We start from the raw sequence: 21,585 nt of genomic DNA, 5'->3' as shown, positions 1-21,585 counted from the left end.
TCACAGGCCCTGAGGGAACCCAGCAGAGGAGAGAAGGGAGAGGAAAAGCTGCCTCTTGTGAACAGCGAAATCACGCATCAGCGCGGGACTCTCAGGACAATTTCTGTTTTCAAACAAAGAGCAAGTGTGACGATTTGGAAGTTTTGTTATTTGTAAATATAAGCAAATTGAAGTTGCTGAAATTAGAAAAAAAAAAAGTGTGTTTCCGCCCGGTTTCGAACCGGGGACCTTTCGCGTGTGAAGCGAACGTGATAACCACTACACTACGGAAACGTCTTTTGACTCCTCTTCCCGCCCTTACATAACGGAGGACACTTTGCCTGTAGCGCCCTACCCTACCCCTACCCCTAACTTCATGACTCTTTACGAAATATTCATTGTGGTAGTGCATTTCTCTCCCTTTTTTTTTTCTATTTATGAAGGAAAAACCCCCTCCATAACCCAATTTCTTGAATAAATTCCAGGAGTGGAAAACTAAGGCAGCATCCTGGAGAGTTTTTGGGCGAATTAAGGATATCAGGCTTTTTGTTTGTTTGCTTTTTTAAAAAAAAGCTCTGATGCTTGCATTCAGACTCCACTGCTCTCCATAATTTACTAGGGTTACATAATGAGAATTCTGCACTCCACAATTTCCAAGACAGAATTTGAGGTACTCTTTTGAGGCCCCACTGGAAGTAATTTTTTATGCAATCTTTTATATGGACCAATCATTCCAAAGCAGCATTTCTGAATAAAATACCTAACTGTCATCTCCTGACCTCAGAATCCTCATTTCCTAGCTGACAACAAGATTCACAATTTTCTCCATCATTTAACTTCTAAAAATATAAGCTTTATCAAGCCATCTTCAATATTGCTGGTGATATTATTCCCCCAAATTACAAAAAAGCAAGAGGTAAGGATTCCAAACAGGATATTCTGTTTTAGCAGATGTGCCAAGATATGGAAGTTATGTGCCCATATATGGAAGCTTTCCATGATGCATAGTACTAGTGCTTTCATTGAATAATGTTGCTAATCTGTCCTCATCATTTGTATAGAAACTATACCAGTAATCAGGCACAAAAGACTAAAGAAGATCTTTCTTAAGGTAAAATGAAGATACTACCTATGTGGAGAAGACCATCTTCACCCTTAGACAACTAATCAAAAGTCATGGGTGGTATTGGATTTTAATCTCTGGGAGGGTGAGGGAGGGACCAAGTGTGACTTTGGGACCATTATGTTGATAGTGAAGACTAGACTGGATCATGATAAGTTCTCAATAAACATCTGTCAAATCAGTGGACAAATATTAGAGATAACTTTCTGAAATATATCCAAATTCCATGTGACATTCTTTTACCTTGCAAGTTCCAAGCGGTCTCACCTGGAAGTCGAAGTAAAATCTGGAAATGCACCTGCAGGTGCTCAGCCATTTCAGTTCTTAAAGTTTCCATGGTGTCATGTAGATATTCTATCTCACTTCTGACTTCAACATAAGAACAAAACTGGCTATTTTAGAATATCAATTGAAATAAATAACATGTGATATAAGGATGACCTGAAACAACATGCAAAGCACCTGGCAAAAGTAGGTCCTCAAATGGTTAGTTTCCTTATTGAGAGATGCTAGGCTATTGCTATATATTTCAAAGTAAATAGTTTCAAGGAATGACAAAAGCAGTTTTGGCACAGAAATCTGGAAATATTTTAAAAATACAAAGCACTGAGTTCCATTTTTGGTGTTGTAGGAAGTTGCAAGAATGTGTCCCTCTCAAGCTACTAACTAAAGCAAACTGTAAGTTTAAGAGGAGTAGATTTTCTGAACCCATTAGGGAGATGAGGATACAAAGGAATCAAAGTGAACTAAATTCCACAAGAGGCCTTCATAGAAGAAAAGAGGCTGGTGCATATCCCTGGCAGATGGACAGAAGGGCAGAGGAGGAAAAACCCACAAAGACCAGATTAGGAGAAATGGGAAGAAACTAAGAGATTTTTAAGATTTGCCTGTGGGCTTGCTTGACCCAAACAGAATTCCAAGTAGACAAAACCAATTCCAGTGTCTCTGCTGGGGAGAGTATGCCAAAGAGGGGCCAGGGGAAAGCCAGAAAGTGGAGACAAAAACCCACCGAGACACACCCAAGTGCGAAGTCGGCTGAAGTTAGGGAACATGGCAGGAAAATAAAAAGCAACCAATACAAGAAACTTTGTATTTTAGCTGCCAACAGCCAGGCCTGAGGAGCTGAGAAAAAGCTCTCCAAGTCTTACTGGATGGAGAGTAATCTCCCAAACTAACAGCGTGGGGACGACAGGAGAGCAAAGAGAATGCGCAGCCACCCAAACAGCTGACATCCTGGCTGTTAATCGAGAGAGATCTCGCAGGGTTAGGAAATCTGGAAGAGTTGCAATAAATCACAGAAGGAGGAGAAAAGACTGAAGAGATCAAGTACTGTAGTAAAAAACAAATAAACAAATAAGAATGTAAAAAATTGGTTTTTCCATTCATCTTCCCCCAAATTTTTACTGAAGGACAAAGAAAATGAGGACAACTACTAGTTCATGTGGTGAATGCTTATACAAAGTTAAAGAAATGTACTAAAGGTAAGAAGTATGATCGTACAGCTTTTTAAACAATTAAAAACAAAGTTTATAAGCTGCATAATGTAAAATAAGTAAATGAATAGTTAACCTGTCTCATTAAAAGAAATAGCTCTTTTCACAGAAAACTTTCAAATCTTACTCGATAGAATATATATCTATAAAACGAGCCAACTAACTTCAGATGCAACAAAGAAAAGAAAAGTAGGAAAAAAAAAAAAAAAAAAAAAAGGAGGGTTATAGGGTCCAGCAGGGAAAAGAATTGCTGCTCTACTGGTCCCTGCTAGAGTTGACACCCTCTTGCAGGTGGATCAGGCCAGGCTCAAAAGGGCAAAGGTTTCCCGACTCTTTCCTTGGAGTTGCCCGACCTTGACTTCAGTTCCCCTGCTCCTCTCAGATTCTGGTGTTTCTCCCTGGTCCGGATCACGGCCCTGACTCCTGACTCTTCCGGTTTCGACTTCCCTTTTCATCGATTTGGGAGGGGAGAGCGGCGGTATCTTGGTTCTTGGGGGAGGAGGAGGGGGAGGGGTTAGAGGCTCTCGAGGTCTTTTTGCCCCCCGGCTGACTGCAGCATCGCACTCGGGCGCCACCAAGTGTCCTATAACCAGCACTGCAGCTTCAGGTCCAAGTCTTTTTCCGCTCCGGGCGCGCAGCTACGGATTTAGCGTAAAGGTGACCTCGGAACCACCCTGAAATCAAGCGGCTAGAAGCCTCTGGGAACAAGTGACCTGACCGAAATGATCTCCAGGAGCGGGGAATCCGCACTCTGCGTGCAGAAGCCGAGTCCTCCGGGCCCTGCACTGCGGGCGCTGGGTGGTCAGTTCCGTGATCCGCCTGCCGCCATCTCAGGCTTGTAGCAGTTTCGCGTTTGCCCCGGGCCTTCTAGGAGTAGTTGGTCCGGACTTTCACGTGAGTCTTCGTCGGTCGGTTTGACAAAGATTGAGGTTTCTCGGGGAGAAGCAAGGTTTATCTATCCTGGCAGCTGGGATTTCTCTTTTCCTTTTTTGACAGAAAAAAGAATCTCTCTCTAACCTTTTGCAAAGAAAATAGCTGCCAACTTTAATTAGATATGACTTTAAAAAGTATTAGTAAAAGCACTTTCCCACGGGGTGGCCGGTTAGCTCAGTTGGTTAGAGCGTGGTGCTAATAACGCCAAGGTCGCGGGTTCGATCCCCGTACGGGCCACTTGAAAGATGCTTTTTCCGTTTTTTTTCCCTTCTTCATGTAAATTGACCACATCACATGTAGGAACTGCTGCCTTATGTCCAATAACGGACACTCCCAAGATCACCACCACTGAAAGTGTTTTTTTATTTAAAATATAAATAATGTATCAGAGTCAGGATTGAGAGCTTTTAAAGAAAACTCAATGAGATAAGGCGGCTGTATTTAGGGAAGGGGCAATAGGAAAAATTAGAGAATTTCTTGCATCATTCTGGAGAAGACTTGAGGTAATAATGTTTTGATACAGTTTTTATTTCCAAAAGAAAAAAATCTTGTCCTTGGTTATGGCAAGTTGCTCAGCTGGTTAGGGTATTGTTTTTATATTAAGGTCTCTGGTTCGATTCCTGCTATGGTAGACAGGCATTTTGGTTTTTTTTCTCAAATGTGGGAGTATCTCAGGCTCGTCGTGGCTTTGCCTCTGTCCAAGCCTCATGTCTGCAACTGCGAATGCTCCGCGGCAAAACTGAGCAATGGTCAGCCTTTGGGTTATTTTTGACTATTACCTTGGTGCTGCCACTTAGCAAGCCATTTACAACTCGTCTAAATTTTTTTGGACTTTTATCATAAAAGCGTTGGATTTAAGATTAGAATGACAAAAACAAGGTGAACAGTAGGGGATAGGAGGGCAAGAGCCTCTGGGGCAGCTCTCAGTCTAAGTGCTTCATTCTCTCTGTCCTGTCCTTTTCTTGAAGTCTGGCCCCTGGTTCTCTGTGTGTCCAGCAAGAGCTTCCTCCTGTTTCTCTCCTCGACCCTTGCATTGTCCCTCAGACTCCCAACATATTTTTACTCTTTCTCTTTTTAAAAGTAGAGGTTATTATAACTCAATTTTAAAAAAGTAGGGGATTATTAAAAATGACATTAATGATATTGATTAAATAATGAGGTAAACAATGTCTCAAGCACAGTTCCAGGGACATCGCAGTTGCTCAATAAATCCAAGAAGGCAGGGCCCTCCTCTCTTTTGGTCAGTGCTGCATCCTCCATGTCAAGAACTGTGACTGGCTCAAAGAAAACGCTTGAATTTTTTTTTTTTTTTTAATTCAAGGGCACCACTACTCTATTGTACATTAAAGCATATACTTACAGGTTTGAAGTTGAAGAGGAACTCAACAGGTCGTTGCTGACTTGAAGATGAAGGAGGCCACCAGCCATGGAATGTGGACATTCACTAGAAACTGAGAAGGACTGCTGGCTGATAGCCTTCAAGGAAAGGAGACCCCAGTCCTACAACTGCATGAAACTGAATCCTGCCAACGATCTGAATGAGTTTGAAAGCTAATTCTCTCCTAGAGCCTGCAGTAAGGACTCCAGCCCTGGGACACCTTCATGTAAGCCTGGTGAGACTGTTGTTGTTTTCATCTTGCATAAGGTGACACAGTCACATAGTAACTAAAATGGGTGTACAGTGAAGAGTTTCCCACACCCTCTCCTCCCTCATCTCTCCGTTTTCAGCACTACCTCCCTTACTGCCAGTTCTCAGCATTACCTCCTGAGTTTGTGTTCCTAGTTTCCTGTGTATTCTCCCTGATTTTCTTTATGTGAATAGATGTAAATATGAACATCCATTTTCTTTTTCCTTTCCAGTTACTAAAATGTCACATTCTACACACTACTTTGCATCCTGCTTTTTTCCACTTTTTATATGTTGGAAATTAACTTATTAGCACTTCCTGAGCTTTCAAACCAGCATAATTAGGATTATATACTATATAGAAACAGAGCTTATTTTCAACTGAGTTGGTCCACCTAGCCGGAAGTTGAGTCTGAACCTTTAAATCCATCCCACCACTGAAAACAAAGTGTACAAGTGGGACTAGAGAGAGGGTGGAAAATGTCACCTTTATTTTTCTGTTGTAATGTGAGTAGAATCATAGGATATTTCAAAGAGACCTAAAGTAGGGGCTCCAAAGCACAGAGTTGAAAAAAGGAAGTTATGTTTACGTGAGTTCAAAGATAGTTTTTTAAAAATGAGCATATTATTAGACAATAAGATATTTACAAATGTTTCCTTTCCATTTAAGGATTTAAATTAGAATTTGCTCAGAGGCTCTCATGAGACATACAGGAGACTGTCATGAGATGCAGCCCCTTTCTTCTCAAGGGGAAAAGAGAAATTGATGTTCTTTCTTAAGCTTTGCTGCATAAAAGGAGAGAAATTTTGTCCTCATTGTGTCATCACCTTTGTGCTATCTTATATACCTGTAAATCTGTTAATTCTTACTCAATAAAATGTATTTTCTCTCTTTCTTCTATTGATATGGAAGGGTATTTTTTATGGCAGGATTGTTCTATTTCCCTAACAGAGTCTAATGAACCCATGTGCTTCTTGATCAGAATTCTGGAAATTCTGACTCAGTAGAATGGTCAAAGTTGTATAAGCCATGCTGTCAGGGGCCCATACCCCAAGTACCTGGCACGGTTGTCTTTTTCCTATGATGCTTTGCAGTCCTTCCTTGTCGAAGATGAAACACTTTGGCATGTAGCTGACTGCAAATGCTTTCAGGGCAGCATCAGAGTAAAATAAAATAACTATGTATGAATGACAAAAGATTTTAAATGGCTGTGATGAACTTATTACTTATAATTTTCAAAAGCAAAAGATCTGATGAGAGTTTATAACAAGAATAATGCCACTAACAAGGAATTTTGGAACAAGAATAACAAGAAATAACAAAGTCATTCCAAAATAAATTTTAGATAAAATGGCTATAGACATGCCAATCAACCATATTTTCAAAGAAGATAGTAAATATTGCATCTAGCTTATAAAAGTGAATGAACATGTTTTACAGAGAAAAAATATCTTGATACTTAATGTATAATAATCCTGAGACATAACATGCTATGAATACCCCAATCATATAAGAATATATCAACAATATATCAACAATATCAAGCAGAGAGATTCAGTAACTCTGGAGCAGGTCCTACACGTTTATATATTAATAAGACTTCAGAGATAAGTAATGTAAACCCTCAGCTGAAAGCCAGTGGCCTAGAAAATGCCAGATTAAAATTAGGGAAGTAAAGTTGTAACCGAGTTAACATTTTAGAAAAGAACTGAAATTATGACTCATTATACTCTACTGCTGTTGTTTAACATCAGACCAGAAACCTATTATGGACAGTGGGCACTGTTATCTCTAGGAATTTCCCATTCTGTGTACTTTATATCTTTCAACCAGATTGTGAAGACAACCTGGGTATATACTAATAGTGCAGGGAGACTTCCTTCAATGTATAGGCTGTTTGAAGTAATTGACGGGTGTTACATAGTCAGAATTTGGCTCTTGATTTGCATTTCAGACAAGGATTGTTTGGGACCACTTACTGATATGTATTCGAGGACATATTGTCCCTCTCTGACTGAGCTTTTGGTAAGTACAGGGCAGGAATAACACTTTAATATGTAATACACAGGTCTAAGGGTATTTTCAGTCTTCAATGGATTTAGTTTACAAGGAGAGAACATTGCAGTATTAAAGTTATGTGAGGCTGTGTCTGTAGGGGAGGAAAAATAATTTCCCCTCTACCCTTTTGAGTTCTTAGCTGAGACCCCTGTAACAAAAGACGGATAAACAAGAAACAAACAAACAGAAGTTTCTTAACTTGTATACCTCACGTAGGGACTATCCGGGGAAAAATAAGTAACTCTCAGTGGTGACTGAGAATTCTGGTTTATACTGCATCTTCCAAAAAGAACAATAAACTTGTGGGGAAATGACAGGACAAAGGGAAGCAGTTTTAGGCTTCTAAGAGAGGAGACAAAGGCTAGTTAGCAAACTTTGTTATTTAGATTCCAGGCTGAGAGGGTCTACAGTTGTCTCAGGGGATTAATCTTTGTCCTTCTTTAGAGAGGAGAGGGAGGTGGCCCCTTTAGTAAATGTATGTCCTGCTTTTTGGCAAATAGGCAGAAGGCAGAGAACTTTTCTTGTATCTGCTTCTTCTCATTTGTCTTCAGCTCACAATAATCTGTATGCCAAAGCGGTGTATTTTTGGGTGGCAAAGTCAGCTGACCACCTCTTTTGTTCACATTCCTTTGGAAGTAGATGGGGAAGAACTGCGATAAATAAACAAAGGGCGGTTTTACTGTGAAGTATAAACAGGATTTCATGCATAATACAGGACTAGTTCTAACAAAGTGAAAAGACAAAGACTTTGATGGCACTCCCATCATAATCTTTGAAATCTCTTTAATAAAAGGGAAAAGCCCAATATGTAGGCCAGGGCTACACAGTGTATATTTTAGCTAATGAACTACCATGTCATTTAAGATTCAAGGAAGTGATAATCTGCTTTTGATTTATTTCCTCAAAATGTCATTGAGCTCCAATTTTCCTACCCTTTCAGTAGGTTCTTTGGATGTACAAATACAGTTCTTAGGGTTGCACAAAACCAAAATGAGTCTAAAGTTAACAGTGCTATCTTCCTTAGTCTCAAAAATAAAAATGAGTCTGATTCCAAGTTAAGGGTCATGGCTTATTAATTATTTGCCTGACGCTGGCAACCATACTCCATCATTTAGCTGAAAATGTTGGCTGTCACAGATTAAAAGATCCAAGACTGAACTTCCAAGACAGAATTTGAAATGTTAGCACTCTGTCAGGTACTGCAAGATAATTTTTGCTCAATTAATACACTCATCATCAGCAAACCCATTGCTTTCTAATAACTACCGAAACCTTATTCATCGCAACACCTTGTATTATGGTGTAATTATCCCGCAAAAGACTCTCCACGATTCAACACTGGCTTTATCAGTGAAATAAATTCCTCCGCACATCTTGAACATACATAACGGCAACTACACTGTTGAAATACAAAAGCCGAATAAATAAGGAAGGCCCCGCTGGGATTCGAACCCAGGATCTCCTGTTTACTAGACAGGCGCTTTGACCACCTAAGCCACAGGGCCCCTTCTCCAGCAAAGACTCAATTATTTCATATTTGTAACTTTTTCTGTGAAATGTAGTAACTTGCCAGAAATTATTTGATTTTGTAACAAAGAGAGCACATTTGTGTTTCTGAACTCATACTAAAGCAGAAACGTCAACATTAAAAAATAAAAATTCTTCAAAGCAAGGTTTTAAAAATGATTGTAAATTAGAGGAAAAATTCTATTTCATGGCGACTGTTGCCCTCTAGAGAAAATATTGGATATTGCAACATATTTTAAATTTGTTTCTCGGTTAATTCATTTTGTCCACAAATATGTCACTACAGTATTTCAGCTACTCTTCTAGGTATTGGAGGTAGAATAGCGAACAAAACAAAATTTTTGTCACCTATAGGATTTGTATTCTAGAATAGGGTAAATAAAGCACGTTTTAACAATTTGCCCCACCTCCCACCTTCCCGAGACAATGAGAAATGTAAGAATCAGTTTCACTACCGGAAGGTTACAGAGCCCACGGTGCTACTTTCTGAGCTAATTCACTGCATATGAGCAAGACTATCGGGTTTCCTTCTATTTTGTTTAACCTGGCACAAGAAAGCAAGCAAAGATGAGGACACACTGATGCACAGGAGATTCTCTCATTGCACTGCTGCGTTAAAACTGACTTGATTCTTATCTTCATAGATCTTCCCCCCACAACCCGCCCCTCCCCCTAGTTCTTCCTTGCCAGTCTAACCTATACCTAATCTACTTGCCCTGCTTTACAATATTTCAAGATTCATTTACTCCCTTTGTCCCTATGTCCTCTCGCCATTTCTCTCCTTGCATAAACAACTTTTCTAATTTGTTTTTTTAAGAGCTTATGAATTGATTTTATTTTTTTATTTTTTTAACATTTTTTGTTGATTTATAATCATTTTACAATGTTGTGTCAAATTCCAGTGTTCAGCACAATTTTTCAGTCACTCATGGACATATACACACTCATTGTCACATTTTTTTCTCTGTGAGTTATCATAACATTTTGTGTATATTTCCCTGTGCTATACAGTGTAATCTTGTTTATCTATTCTACAATTTTGAAATCCCAGTCTATCCCTTCCCACCCTCCACCCCTCTGGCAACCACAAGTCTGTATTCTCTGTCTATGAGTCTATTTCTGTCCTGTATTTACACTTTGTTTTTGTTTGTTTGTTTTTGTCTTTGTTTTTTAGATTCCACATATGAGCGATCTCATATGGTATTTTTCTTTCTCTTTCTGGCTTACTTCACTTAGAATGACATTCTCCAGGAGCATCCATGTTGCTGCAAATGGCATTATGTTGTCCGTTTTTATGGCTGAGTAGTATTCCATTGTATAAATATACCACCTCTTCTTTATCCAGTCACCTGTTGATGGACATTTAGGCTGTTTCCATGTTTTGGCTATTGTAAATAGTGCTGCTATGAACATTGGGGTGCAGGTGTCATCCTGAAGTGGGGTTCCTTCTGGATACAAGCCCAGGAGTGGGATTCCTGGGTCATATGGTAAGTCTATTCCTAGTCTTTTGAGGAATCTTCACACTGTTTTCCACAGTGGCTGCACCAAACTGCATTCCCACCAGCAGTGTAGGAGGGTTCCCCTTTCTCCACAGCCTCTCCAGCATTTGTCATTTGTGAATTTTTGAGTGACGGCCATTCTAACTGGTGTGAGGTGATACCTCACTGTAGTTTTGATTTGCATTTCTCTGATAATTAGTGATACTGAGCATTTTTTCATGTGCCTTTTGATCATTTGTATGTCTTCCTTGGAGAATTGCTTGTTTAGGTCTTCTGCCCATTTTTGGATTGGGTTGTTTATTTTTTTCTTATTGAGTCGTATGAGCTGCTTATATATTCTGGAGATCAAGCCTTTGTCAGTTTCATTTGCAAAAATTTTCTCCCATTCCGTAGGTTGTCTAACTTTCCTAATTTGTTTATTGTTTCATTTTGATTATATTTATTTGGGCAGAGTTGACATTTTTGTTCTGTGCGTATATGTTATAAATTTATATAAATGATGTACTATATTCTTACTCCTTTTAAAAAACATTGTGACTTTCAGATCCATCAAGGTTGCCCTGTGTACATTTAAATCATTGCTTCTAATTGCTATGTAAAATCCCATGAAGGGCATTGTATTTACTATTTTCTGTCCCAGTGACGGACTCACAGGTTGCCTTCACTGTCCCCCCACTCCCTATAACACCACTTCCTCATCTATCCCCCTTTATGTACTTGTGTAAGGTATCATTGGTGTATATATATATATACACACACACTAATTAATCCTGGTTTATTTTCCAGTCTACAGTCCCACCAGCACTGCATGTCCCTTTATCCTTGCCCATGCTTAACATCCAGCTTTCTACTTTGTAATCTTATATGTACAGTGATAAATCTCATCATTGTGTTTTTAAATTTATGTTTATGTTTTCTAAAGATTTTGAGCATCTGTCTATATGTTTGTTAGTCATTTTAATTGCATTTTATGTGCTTCTTCCTATTTGTCCATGTTCTTATAGAGGTTGATGCCTTTTTCATGTCAATGTACCTGGGGTACATTGTATTTTGTAGTCATTAGTCTATTGTGAATTTTAGACCTTGCAATATTTTCTGCTGTTATGTTCCCTGTCTATTGACTTTGACAATGGGGGAACTTAATGACAAATCCTTGATTTTGTTAAGGATTTTCCTTTTAAAAAAATAGGTCTAAAATGTTCTAAAAAGGTGTAGATTTTCTTTTTTACATTTGAAGCATAATCCATCTAGATATCTAGAGAAGTGTGCTGGGTTTTTATATGATAGTCCACTGGGGTTGTGTCTTCTAGTGCTTGAAGTTTCGGTTTAGTGACAGTCTCCAGGATATATGGGTTCTTATGTAGCATCCTACATTTCCTTTATCTTAGCCACCTCACATTTTCATAAAATTTGAATTTAATAAAATGATGTGCTTTTCCTGATAGCAAATGTGTCTGCAGGTCAAGGGAGTTCTAAAACCCAGCACAAGTCATAGCATGTAAATAGTAAATTATATGAAAATAATTGTTTGAATTACATTTTATTAATTTCCCTTCAAAGAACGTCCTAAAGATTTGTTTTTTGCTTCTGTTCTTCTAAGTCTGGGCCAATGTTTCATGGACCTATGAAGTCAATCCTAGACTCCCCAAACTGTAAGCAAATGTTTTGGTTTCTTATAAGAAAAGATATGAGAACAAGAATTCTATGTTGCTGAGATTAGTGAGTGGGAAAGTTTTTGAATTTAAAGTTTATAAGTTGTATGTCTGTATGGGTTCTGTCCTTGCCTCTGGAGCACGGCCTTATTTTCTAATTTGTTCTTTTCAATAAGAACTGGAAACCTCTTACATTTGTTCTAGAAAATCTATGAGTTTTTGTTTTGCACTTGGGCTATTTGATTATTTTTCTCTCTCCTATAACAGCACCTGCTGTTTCTCAACTGCTTTTAACTTAATATAATCAATATACCAGAGTGGCATATTTTGGGGTGGCCAAAATGCTCTGAACTCCTACAATTGAAAACATTCATTCACCTCCCATCTTAATTAATGCACAAATTTCTAAGTTTAGCTTAGTGAGCAGTCCCTAACTGTCTAACTCTAACCCAGTTGCAAAAACAGGGAAGTCATGAGAGTGCTGCTAATTAGCTTGTAATTCCCTTGAAATAAAGATACATTTATTCAGCACCTGTTATTTGCTAGGAACTGCAGCATAAGGTGCATACACGCAGGGGTTTTAACTGTTGCACTGCTCTATCCCCAGCACCTTGGCAAATGCTTGGCACCTACGCTGGAAATAAATACTCCCAGAGTGAATGGGAAAATATAGATTAGTCTAGAAGTGTTCAAAGAGGCACAAATCAAGAATATGGTTTTAGATAGACACAGATGACACAATTTGAGGATATTTCAAGCTTCTGTGCAAGTGAGATGCATTAGAAATGTAGTTAAGCACCCACAATTTCCTATGTTCAAACTCATCTATCTTTGAATTGAATATTTTCTGATGTATTTGTCCAAAATCTTTTGTATCTGGAGACATGAAGCAAGTCACCCCCTCAAGAGGTTCCATAGTGTAGTGGTTAGCACGTCTGCTTTACACGCAGAAGGTCCTGGGTTCGAGCCCCAGTGGAACCAGTCCCTCAGGACCTTTCTTTTTTGCCCTCCCTTTAAGGCTAACAGAGCGGGTTTTTCATTTTCGTTTTTGTAGTTTAGGCTTCTGAGTGTGCTATTTGAGAAACAGAATTGCTGATTCTCCCCCAGCTTTCCTTTGGGATATCCACTTTAATAAACTGCTTAGCTCTGTGGCCAGTAGAACATCAGATTGGCACAAAAAAAATAATTTTATTATTTCTGTTACCTCTAGTCACCACAAAAGTCAGGAAGGAACAGATTTTTCAATGAAGCCTGAGTGCTGGGGACACTAAACATTTTCTCACCTCAAGAGTGAGAGATCCTAACCAACAGGAATTCCTAAAATTGTAAAACTGGGTGGAGGTCAGACTAGTGTGTCCTGGGCCTCAAACTGGGAACAGTGCCAAAGAAATGTGCGGGCAGGTCCGAACAAAGATTGGCTGCTCCAGCAGTTTCTCAATCCTTCAGAGGACCCAGGTTCTCTCTCCTAGAGAGTCGAGCTCTCCCAGCTCCTACCTGGAAGTTCTCAGCAAGAAGACTCCAAGTTTATGCTCCTAAAAGGATAAAACAGAGGTCTCTAGCCTAAGAAGCATTTGCCTTATTAGATGGCTGTAATTCCATACTAAAGACAAGAGACATCTATGAAAACCTTGACCTTACAGTGAGCCTTCCCAACCCTCTTGGATCCCACTTCCACTCAAAATAAGCAAGCGCCATCCAAAGGGTCAGAGCTTCCAGTGAACTTTCCCATATCCTGTTCTTAACTGTGAATAGAAAAGCCAGAATCATTATATATCTGAAGACTATATTAAATGTAACAAAAACAGAAACAAAAAGCAACTTGGTAGACAAAGACATAGGTAGAACAATGCTAAGAATAAATCAATGTTAATATACTCAGAGAGATGGGAGACAAAATTGAATACTGAAATAAAGACAACTGTATTCACACAAGGAAAAGGACTTTTGTAAAATAAAAATATATTATCAGAAGTGAAAAACTCACTAAGTAGGTCATAAAGTGTGATAATATCCTAGAATATCAAGCAAAAAAAAAAAAAAAGAGATGGAGGGAAAAAAAGATTTAAATAACTGGTAGATGGATTTGGGGTTGAAATAAGACCTATTGAAAATTGTGCAAATAAAAAGATTAATCATTCCATATGGGAGGAGTAATGATAGTTTGTATTGTTAGATACAAATAAATATTTTAAATTATTTTAAATAAATAAACATTTTAAACTTAGAAAATACGTACAAGTTGTGAAAAGGAGTAAGTAAGTAATCATTAGTTGCAGATGATATATCTACAGGAAAAAACTGGAGAACCTGTAAGTGTTTAAAATCAATAAATGAGTTGAACATATTTTTTGGATATGCTTCACAATTTTAACTCAGAAACACACAAAAAACAAGGTTTTAAATTTATACTTAAGAATAATCTGACAAATTGTGTACAGTACTTCCACAGGGAGAATTATACAATATTATGGAAAGATACAAAAAACTACTTAAATAAATGCACTGATGTACCATATTAATGAAAGTGAAAGCTTTGTAAAATAATAATATAAAGTTTCTTTAAAATCACAGAGATACACACACACATATATAATGAGGTTTCAATCAAAATTCCAACAGATTATAATACTTGGAAGAACTAGAAAGATTTGGCAAGCTAAATTATTTTAAAAGAGAAGGATGGTAGAGGTGCTTTCTCTTCGAAATGTCAGATTTCAAAAGACAGTAATTAATATATAAGGTGTTTTTACAGAGATAAATAAACCAGTGGAACAGAATGGATAGCACAATATAGTCCAAAGTAAATAATGAAACATCATGTCTGACATAGGTGGGTGGGGCAGATCAGAAGGGAGATATGGCCTATTCATTCAGTATTGCTGACTCAACTGTACATATTAGAAAAAAATCCATACTTTGAAATATACATACAAATTAATTGTAGGTGGATTACAGGCTGGAATGTGAAAAGCAAAGTTTTTCAACATTTCAGTGAATGCAGTGGAGAAGAATTGCTAAAATGTTTTCTCAGCAAAGGGTCTAACAAGTGTCGTGGGGCAGAATCAACATTAATCACTATTTCTCTCTCTTCTCATTGGAATTACTTTTAGCTGTTCCACTCAGAGTTTGCTTTTGTACCTCTCCTTTTCCAGCCTGTCCATAGGAATCTGTCTTCCCCATCTTCACACTTTGAGAAGAGACCAAGAAGGCTGAGGGGCACTCAGCAATAAGAACGCCTTAGGAAACCTATTGTGGTTGAGGTTAACTTTATTCCTTAACCAAGAGTGGAGTTGCCTCTCATTTACCTTGATGTGAGCTGTGAGCTGTGAGCTATGAGCTTCCACACACTACTTAGTTCATCACAAGGCCAGGATGTGTTAGTTTTTCAACTTTCTTGACTGAAGTTCTTTATGAGGTCTAGCTATTCCCTGACTTCTGCTTCTCACTGGCAAGAAAGTACTTTCATAAGTCTTGCTAAAGCCTGAAAGAAAAAGCTTTGTTTGTCCTTCAGTTAATATGAGCAGCCATTTTAACATAAAGGAGGTGCTGAAGGAGGCATATGGACACAGGCAGACTGCTGCACACTGGAGAGAAAGTAACACCCCCAAACCCAGCCTATTCTTCTTCTGGATTTCTGCCGATATTAGGTTTCTTTGGTGTATACATATTTTTTCCTTCCCTGATTTCTTAACTTTTGTGGCCATTCTTCCTATGATCTACCTCTGTCCAAGACCCCTGCCCCTTCCCCAAATTTATGGCCTATCATGACAAACATTTTGGCAGACATTGGCTTTATAAATAGCCAAGCTGAATAAACCTTAATTTTGAAGACAGACAAAACACTTCCTGACATAGTTGGAATTAGGTTATTACCATCAAAATAGCAGAGGACTACAGAGGACTACATCCATTAAACAGATGCTGAATTTGGCATCAGTATTTACATAACCGCACAAAGGCCTTCTTCCACTTAAGTAGCAATGCTATTTAACAACAACAACAGCTTATTTTATCATGTTTTTGGTTTGTACCTCACTGAGCTAACGCCATCACGCATATTGATGTCCTTAAATCTTGAGAACAATTATAGAAAGTGGTAACTCTCATTAGTTTCCATCGAGAAATTTAAACAGACCATGGGGGCCATAGATAGAGGAGGGCAGTTTTCTCTCTGCAAATGTGATTGGCAGGTGGTGGAGGATGCTCCCAGACCAATAGTCAAGAATTCATAAAAGGAAATCTGGAAAATGCAAATGTCTAATCTCATAATTCCCCTGCTCAGTTTATCCCAGATTTACTAGTGATTTCACTTAAAGCTACACAATATAATTGCAAACCTCAGAACCTGATATATCTAATAGAAACACATGTTGCTACCGGGTATCATATGGAGCATGCCAAGCAAGCTCTCTACTTTTTGAGCAAATCATGAAGTATAGGTCTTTATCCCATCACTCACCTGGATAGATTAATTCTGCTAATTTGTTAGTTCTGTGCTAGATTTAGGACCTAATGCACTTATGAAGAGGTAGCCTCTGGGCCATAGTCCATGAATTTTTGCTACTCAGGCCAGTAAGAGCCAGCAAAAGTATGTTCTAGAGAATTGCAAGATCAAGATGTTGTCTCCTGTTCTAAATCTGAGTTTCCTTGTTCACTGGTGGGAAAAAAAAACCTGACAGGAGCTGGTCCTTCTGGGTCAATACATACTTGGTCCTTGAACTCATCCTTGTAAAATTCAGTAGAAATAACATACACAAAAGAAAATTGAAGTAGATGTGATTGCAGCAAATATGGATGGCCCACTGTGAATGCTGTTAGACTACTGGGAAGCAGCTTCAAGCCTGGGCTGCTGGAGGGATGGCATCCAAATTATAAGACATTTCAGCTGCAGTTACAATATCCCCAAAGCTTTGTTGGTATGAGTTTTGGAATCCATGTCAGTTGGACAGTTGGGGAAGAAATGGGTTATTTCAGCCCTAAGAAGAGAAGGCTTTAGAAAACTGAAGCAGATATCTGCATTCTGAAACTTCTAATAAGCTGCTAAAAATAAGAAGACAGAAGACAGTATTTTTCAAGCACTTAAAATTTACAAGGCCCAGGGGAGATGAGGTACTATTTATGTGTTCTCAGAGTGCTGTGGTATGAGAAGTGAACTCACCTAAGTTCCTCTGGGGATTTGCTTCTCCCTTGTCATCTCACTGTGGTACCCACGTAGTAACTACTGCTTCTGCTTTCCAGCCACCTCCCCATCTCAGATCAACTCTTTGCCACTCCCACCTTACCTAGTGCACTTGGCCCTTTCTAACTCACTCAAACTGAAGGGCCTAGAGATGGTGGCTATTCTTCTGAGCCACGAATTTTCTCCAGATTATCAGTTTACAGTTTCTCAGCAATGGCCCAGGCACCACACTTAGAAATGCGTGATTCACAATCATTCCTTTGTGTGCTGGGAAAGATTACCACCGTAAACCTGGATCTGCTTTTGAATAGTCTTTTCATTGTGTTTAAAAGGAAATTTTTTCTAGTTTTATTATTTCTTCAATTCCTTCTTTGGGACTTCCAGCCAATGCCAACAGGAGTGTTACACTTGAGTATGGTTGGGAAGAGAAGAACTGGAGAAAAAAGAAAAACAAAAAGTACACTTTCTGTTTGGCTGGCGGGTGACAGCAGGATGAACATTTGTGTTTTTTGGTCCGGATTAGATAGAAGTCCCTTTAATTTCACGTGGGTTTTACACGGACGGTCTCTATTGCGATGCTGAGAAAAGATACAAGGTACACAGATGTAAGACTCCATCCTGCCGTGACTCGGATTCGAACCGAGGTTGCTGCGGCCACAACGCAGAGTACTAACCACTATACGATCACGGCAAGCCACAAGAAGCCACCTGTCTTTATGCCCGCCTTCTGCTCTTTCCTCAGGAACATCTATTTCTGTCGTCTAAAGACATATGCACTTTGTTTTCTGTCCTTACTTAGAATTGCCTGCTCACTTTACTGCCACTCTACTGCCCTACTCTCCCCCTTTTACAGTTGTTCCCTACAACAAATACATGGCATTGACTCCATCTAATAAGTATGAAGATAAGGGGGTGAAGGGTGGAAAATGAGGAAAAGTATGTATTAAGTGTGATCCTCATTTTCAGGAACTTTTGGTTATTCGTCTTAAACTATTGTAAACATTATTTGAATAATTTTAGTTTTATTCTTTTTTTCATTTGGTATCAGTTAATGCAAATCTGATCATGATACTTGCCTGCTAAAATTTTTCAACATCTCCCTTTAACATTCTTACCCAAATATTTATGCACTTTATACCACAGTGTATAAGACCAGATAGTTAAGAGAAGGCAGTTATGTGTGGGCTTTGTGTTGAGGTAGATAATATCCTGATTTAGAGCTTTATCTCTTACGAGTTGAGAATCTGCTTGAATAAATCACATTATACTTTCTTGCCTTACTCAGTTTGGGCTGCTATGACAAATATTACAGGGCTGGGTAGCATAAACAACATTTATTTCTCACAGTTCTGGAATCTGAGAAGTCTAAGATCAAGGTGCCAATAGATTCAGTGTCTGGTGAGGGCCTGATTCCTGGTTTGTAGGTGCTACCATCTGTGTGCTCATGTGATTTCTTTGTGGGCTTGAGGAGTCGGTGGGAGAGGGTCTGGTCCCTCCCTCTTATAAGAGCACTCATCCTACCATGAGGATTCTACCTTCATGACCTCATCTAAAGCCAATTATCTCCAAAGGCTTCACCCCCAAATACCACACTAGAGGTTTAGGATTTTCATATGTGAATTTGCCAGTGTTGGGGTTGGGGATGGCAGAAACATTCAGTTCCATACCATTTCTTTTCTAAATTGAAATTAGAACGACACCCACCTCAAACGCATTCATGTTACATATGTAGCCCATGAGTGGTCTGCCTTGAATCTCTCTTCCATGTTTTCTTTAAAGGCTCACTCTCCTCTTTGTTGGGGCCTCAGCTATTCATTTTGAAGCTTTCATATTATGGTGCAAAACTGGATTATTCCCAGGACTGCATAAGTGAAGTGATTTGCTGGATCTGGAGGAGCGAGAGAAGGCTAGTGGAAAATTCTCTCAATAGTCCTTATAATTATTTTATATCACCTTCCATTTGCAATGATTGAGGCATCTAAAACTCATAGGAGGATATGAAATTGTTTTTTTTTTTTAAGAAGTTAGTAAGTTTTCTCATTTCTCTAAAAAGGAGACACATCCCCTTTAACTTCCTCAATGAAAGTAAAGAAACAATACCAGTTATGTACACTAACGTCAGTTTTACAAATACTATCAATAGACATTATTCAATGTTGATATTTATATTCATATTAACGAGTCTAACTGCACCAGAAATGCAGTTCCCAGATACCCCAACCAAGGTAAGAATTGCTGCCCAACTGCAGAGCAGTTAGTAAATAGGCAGCAGCTCTCAGCTCCTTCAGTGTCCACCAGAATTGCAGAGCTCCACCCTACTCAAGGCACACCCTTCCCCAAGACAGTCTGTATCAGTGAGAGAGCAAAATGGAGACGTAAAGGCTGATCCAGGGCCATTTTCACCCAATGTGAGGCAACTCTACCAGGCAATACAGGCTCCACTGCTCCCATTTGTCCGGCCTGTATCACAGTTTGACATTCTCCTCTGTCCAATCCTAGTTCCTCCCTCTCTTCACAAATGTTGGTCCTTGCACCCCAAACTCCATCTCAGCACCTGCTTCCAGAGAACCCAATGCTGCATCACTATATCACCATATTTTTCCCCCTGGGTCTCTTGCATTTCATTATTATTTCATTTAACAAGTTTCTGCAAGCAAAGACTAGGAGTAGCAAACAAATCTTGTATTGAATTATAAACTACATCCTCTCAAATCTTTCAGTTTTGAACCACATAACAAAGAATACCATATTTATGGTGTCTTTTTAAAAAGCAGGTTGCATTCCAAGGCTTTTTCTATTTAGCTAGTCTGTATAATCAAATTTATTATCTAGGTCAGGATTGCTATTAATTACCTTTACACATTAACTTACACACCCAAAGTCCTATATTGTGGTGTTTCCCTCATGGCCTCCCCATCTGCTTTAAGTTCGTTGCCTCATGGGCCTTCTGGCTGTTCCCAAGAAAAACACATTTTCTGTCTTAAGGCTTTTGCATTTTCAGTTCCCTCTACTTGAAATACTCTTCCCTCTAATATCTGCCCGTCTTTTTTTTTTTTTTTCAGTTTATGTAGATCTCTGATCACGCAACATCTTTAAAGAAGTTATCTCCACTTACCCACTATGTAAAATAGGAGTTCCCATTATGCTCTATGGCGTATCTCCCCTATGTTCTTTACAAGATATGTATCATCTTACATATTCACGTTTATTTATGGCTCCTCCACCTGGAGTAAGACTTCCAGGGAGGCAGATTTTCTAGGTTACACAGACTTATATTCTGAGTTACTATGGTGCATTAAAAGAGTGTATTAAACGAATACATGTGTTCCAAATAGGACAAAGGATTTACTAATATGGGAGTAAAAAAATTCTGCATGTTTTTAATCAACAAATTGTCTTACTCATTAAATCCTAAAGAAAATGTAAATGGCTGCTGCGTGGAATTTTAAGAATTTCATCATCTGATGAAAACCATCCTTAGTTACGTCACTTAATCAGAATGTTCCTTCAAGCGATTCTTAATAGTATATTGAGAATTGCTAAATTGTTTTCTAAAAGCAATCAGTGCATTTCACTTTGGCTGCCAGTTTTTTTTTTTTTTTTTTTTTCTCTCTGATTCATCTCCAACTTCTGGACAAGCCTCTCCAGGACATACTAGCTCATGCCAATCACCAACTTGCCCTTTCAATTCAGGCCACATCCTGAATTGCTATTGTAGATGATCCACCTCCCCTTAAAAGGATTGAAACAATCTAATCAAACACCCAAAACAGTAAGTTTTGTGCACCAGCTTTCTCTGACAATGGAGGTGGCTCTGAAAAGAGCCTTTATTTTCCAACTTTTCTAACCTTGATTTCCCTTACTTGGTTTTGTGGTGGCTCTCAGTTTTCTTAGGCAGCAGTACAGCCTGGATGTTCGGCAGGACGCCACCCTGAGCAATGGTGACTTTGCCCAGTAGCTTGTTGAGCTCCTCGTCGTTGCGGATGGCCAGCTGCAGGTGGCGCGGGATGATGCGCGTCTTCTTGTTGTCGCGGGCCGCGTTACCCGCCAGCTCCAAGATCTCGGCCGTCAGATACTCCAGCACCGCTGCCAGATACACAGGCGCGCCGGCCCCGACCCGCTCGGCGTAGTTGCCCTTGCGCAGCAAGCGGTGCACTCGGCCCACAGGAAACTGAAGCCCGGCCCGCGAGGAGCGGGTTTTGGCCTTGGCGCGAGCCTTGCCGCCCTGTTTACCTCGACCAGACATTCCGACTCCAACTTCACTACAGGTAACTGCCAAAATGAAAGTGCTGCGACTGCATTTTTTATAACCCTTATTGGGCGCGAAAAAGAAGATGTCTTATTGGTCAGGAATGTGGCTTCTTTTTAACCAATGAAAATGCGAATTTGGTATGCTTGCGCTCTGATTGGTCAGGACTTATCTATGACGTTTTTCTTGAACAGCTACCTATCAGACACAGGACTTTAACTTATCTTATTTGCATAAGAAGCTCTATATAAATAGGGCACGTGGT

General features: G+C 39.2%; 2 protein-coding genes and 5 non-coding genes across 8 annotated transcripts in view; 2 read left to right on the top strand and 5 right to left on the bottom strand.

Annotated features, from left to right (window-relative positions):
- Window positions 1–21,051, bottom strand: part of PRSS16 (serine protease 16) — a 45,580-nt gene extending 24,529 nt beyond the window's left edge. Inside the window, exon 1 of the mRNA XM_064476032.1 lies at window positions 20,935–21,051. The gene's annotated coding sequence lies outside the window, so the exon portion shown is untranslated. The remainder of the gene's footprint in view (window positions 1–20,934) is intronic.
- On the bottom strand, window positions 201–273 carry TRNAV-CAC (transfer RNA valine (anticodon CAC)). The gene has a single exon. It is a non-coding gene; the product is annotated as a tRNA-Val (tRNA).
- On the top strand, window positions 3,692–3,765 carry TRNAI-AAU (transfer RNA isoleucine (anticodon AAU)). The gene has a single exon. It is a non-coding gene; the product is annotated as a tRNA-Ile (tRNA).
- On the bottom strand, window positions 6,002–21,583 carry LOC105089185 (histone H2A type 1-J). Of its 2 annotated transcripts, none has more exons than XM_064476016.1 (2): window positions 20,920–21,583; window positions 6,002–7,864 (listed from the first exon to the last, which is right to left on the bottom strand). In XM_064476016.1, exon 1 carries the CDS (start codon window positions 21,315–21,317, stop codon window positions 20,931–20,933), a length of 387 nt encoding a protein of 128 aa, XP_064332086.1. In that variant the 5' UTR covers window positions 21,318–21,583; the 3' UTR covers window positions 6,002–7,864; window positions 20,920–20,930. The 2 variants fall into 2 exon arrangements, with proteins under 2 accessions (XP_064332086.1, XP_010978498.1); XM_010980196.3 differs by having other exon boundaries at window positions 20,935–21,583.
- TRNAT-AGU (transfer RNA threonine (anticodon AGU)) lies at window positions 8,646–8,719 on the bottom strand. Its single transcript has one exon. It is a non-coding gene; the product is annotated as a tRNA-Thr (tRNA).
- On the top strand, window positions 12,801–12,873 carry TRNAV-UAC (transfer RNA valine (anticodon UAC)). Its single transcript has one exon. It is a non-coding gene; the product is annotated as a tRNA-Val (tRNA).
- TRNAH-GUG (transfer RNA histidin (anticodon GUG)) lies at window positions 17,691–17,762 on the bottom strand. The gene has a single exon. It is a non-coding gene; the product is annotated as a tRNA-His (tRNA).
- Window positions 21,584–21,585: the final 2 nt, after the last annotated feature.

The sequence above is a fragment of the Camelus dromedarius genome, chromosome 19 (assembly GCF_036321535.1).
Source record: "Camelus dromedarius isolate mCamDro1 chromosome 19, mCamDro1.pat, whole genome shotgun sequence".
Classification (NCBI taxonomy): Eukaryota; Metazoa; Chordata; class Mammalia; order Artiodactyla; family Camelidae; genus Camelus; species Camelus dromedarius.
This window is presented reverse-complemented; position numbering and strand designations above follow the sequence as displayed.

What these genes read in the sequence shown, in the direction of transcription:
- LOC105089185 (XM_010980196.3), bottom strand. Translation starts at nt 21,317, where the DNA reads ATGTCTGGTCGAGGTAAACAGGGCGGCAAGGCTCGCGCCAAGGCCAAA. An exon ending in GAGAGCCACCACAAAACCAA is followed by an intron (nt 7,865 to 20,934) that starts GTAAGGGAAATC and finishes TATTTATCGCAG; the next exon opens with TTCTTCCCCATCTACTTCCA.